This window comes from Salvelinus fontinalis, chromosome 7, assembly GCF_029448725.1.
Source record: "Salvelinus fontinalis isolate EN_2023a chromosome 7, ASM2944872v1, whole genome shotgun sequence".
In the NCBI taxonomy this organism is placed as follows: domain Eukaryota; kingdom Metazoa; phylum Chordata; class Actinopteri; order Salmoniformes; family Salmonidae; genus Salvelinus; species Salvelinus fontinalis.
In genome coordinates, this window is record NC_074671.1 from 7,189,366 (window position 1) to 7,191,860 (window position 2,495).

Sequence of the window (2,495 nt, forward strand, 5' to 3'; positions counted from 1 at the left end):
TGCTACACCAGCAGAAGGGAAGGAGGTGAAGCTCCCAAACGCTCCCGATTTCCTACAGTCCTGACGACGGAACATCTCGCCGCATCGCATATGCAACAGTTTTAAATGCTAATACCAAACAAGCGGAGGAGTGGAGTAGACAGGAGACGGGAGATAGGAGACAGGAGATAGGAGACAGGAGACAGGAGATAGGAGACAGGAGACAGGAGATAGGAGACAGGAGATAGGAGACAGGAGACAGGGAACGAAGGAATAAATGAGATGTGGAACATCAGAGAACACATAAGTAGAAGTAGTAATTCTCTTATCTTTTCCTGAATGAACCAGAGATGTTTTATACAAAAACTTTGTCTTTTATGTGGAAGGAAGTTGCTTTTCTTTATAGGTGACTATTTTTTAGCTCTCACATAAATCTCTATTATCTTAGCAAGTGTAAAATAATCCAGGTTTTCCTTTTAGTTTGGAGATTATGGTTACTCTTGATTCCTATGTCACTGTCACTTTATAAAAACCTAAACTGAAGTCATTCTTTAACCAAGGTCATATCCTGCAAAAATATTTTAACAATTAATCATTTACAGTCAGCATAAAAATATGACGTTATTTTGAAGTTTGTGTATCAGTGGATAGGAAGATAGTAACACCTCACAGCATTACTATGGAGTCCTTGTGTACTGGGCGGGGAGGCCTTGTGTACTGGGCCGGGAGGCCTGGTGTACTGGGCTGGGAGGCCTGGTGTACTGGGCTGGGAGGCCTGGTGTACTGGGCTGGCCTGGTGTACTGGGCTGGGAGGCCTGGTGTACTGGGCTGGGAGGCCTGGTGTACTGGGCTGGGAGGCCTGGTGTACTGGGCTGGGAGGCCTGGTGTACTTGGCTGGCCTGGTGTACTGGGCTGGGAGGCCTGGTGTACTGGCTTGGGAGGCCTGGTGTACTGGGCTGGGAGGCCTGGTGTACTGGGCTGGGAGGCCTGGTGTACTGGGCTGGCCTGGTGTATTGGGCTGGGAGGCCTGGTATACTGGGCTGGGAGGCCTGGTGTACTGGGCTGGCCTGGTGTACTGGGCCGGGAGGCCTTGTGTACTGGGCTGGGAGACTGGTGTACTGGGCTGGCCTGGTGTACTGGGCTGGAAGGTCTTGTGTACTGGCCTGGGAGGCCTGGTGTACTGGGCTGGCTTGGGAGGTCTGGTGTACGTGGGGAGCCTGGTTTACTAGGCTGGCCTGGGAGGCCTGGTGTACTGGACTGGGAGGCCGGGTGTACTGGGCTGGGAGGCCTGGTGTACTGGGCTGGGAGGCCTGGTGTACTGGGCTGGGAGGCCTGGTGTACTGGGCTGGGAGGCCGGGTGTACTGGGCTGGGAGGCCGGGTGTACTGGGCTGGGAGGCCGGGTGTACTGGCCTGGGAGGCCTGGTGTACTGGGCTGGGAGGCCTGGTGTACTGGGCTGGGAGGCCTGGTGTACTGGGCTGGGAGGCCTGGTGTACTTGGCTGGGAGGCCTGGTGTACTGGTCTGGGAGGCCTGGTGTACTGGTCTGGGAGGCCTGATGTACTGGGCTGGGAGGCCTGATGTACTGGGCTGGGAGGCCTGGTGTACTGGCCTGGGAGGCCTGGTGTACTGGCCTGGGAGGCCTGGTGTACTGGGCTGGGAGGCCTGGTGTACTGGGCTGGCCTGGTGTACTGGGCTGGGAGGCCTGGTATACTGGGCTGGGAGGCCTGGTGTACTGGGCTGGCCTGGTGTACTGGGCCGGGAGGCCTTGTGTACTGGGCTGGGAGGCCTGGTGTACTGGGCTGGCCTGGTGTACTGGGCCGGGAGGCCTTGTGTACTGGGCTGGGAGACTGGTGTACTGGGCTGGCCTGGTGTACTGGGCTGGAAGGTCTTGTGTACTGGCCTGGGAGGCCTGGTGTACTGGGCTGGCTTGGGAGGTCTGGTGTACGTGGGGAGCCTGGTTTACTAGGCTGGCCTGGGAGGCCTGGTGTACTGGGCTGGGAGGCCGGGTGTACTGGGATGGGAGGCCTGGTGTACTGGGCTGGGAGGCCTGGTGTACTGGGCTGGGAGGCCTGGTGTACTGACCTGGGAGGCCTGGTATAGTGGGCTGGGAGGCCTGGTGTACTCGGCTGGCCTGGTGTACATGGGAGGCCTGGTGTACTGGGCTGGCCTGGTGTACATGGGAGGCCTGGTGTACCCTGCTGGCCTGGTGTATATGGGAGGCCTGGTGTATTGGGCTGGGCTGGATGCAGACAGCCGTGGTAATCACTGTACATCTTTACTCTGGTCTGGAGGATGGGCTAATGGTGGCTGAATGGTGGTGGCTGCATCATGTTATGGGTATGCTTGTCATTGGCAAGGACTAATGAGGGTTTTTTAATGATAAAAAGAAACAGAATAGAGCTAAGCATAGGCAAAATCCTAGAGGAAAACCTGGTTCTGTCTTCTTTCCAACAGAAATTGGAAAACAAATGCACCTTTAAACAGGACAATAACCAAAACAAAAGGCCAAATATACA

General features: G+C 56.0%; 1 protein-coding gene across 1 annotated transcript; it reads right to left on the reverse strand.

Annotated features, from left to right (window-relative positions):
• Positions 1 to 656: 656 nt before the first annotated feature.
• On the reverse strand, positions 657 to 2,252 carry LOC129858882 (uncharacterized). Its single transcript, XM_055928119.1, has one exon. It carries the CDS (start codon positions 2,250 to 2,252, stop codon positions 657 to 659), a length of 1,596 nt encoding a protein of 531 aa, XP_055784094.1.
• Positions 2,253 to 2,495: the final 243 nt, after the last annotated feature.

Coding starts and splice junctions, on each gene's coding strand:
- LOC129858882 (XM_055928119.1), bottom strand. CDS start 2,252: ATGTACAGTGATTACCACGGCTGTCTGCATCCAGCCCAGCCCAATACA.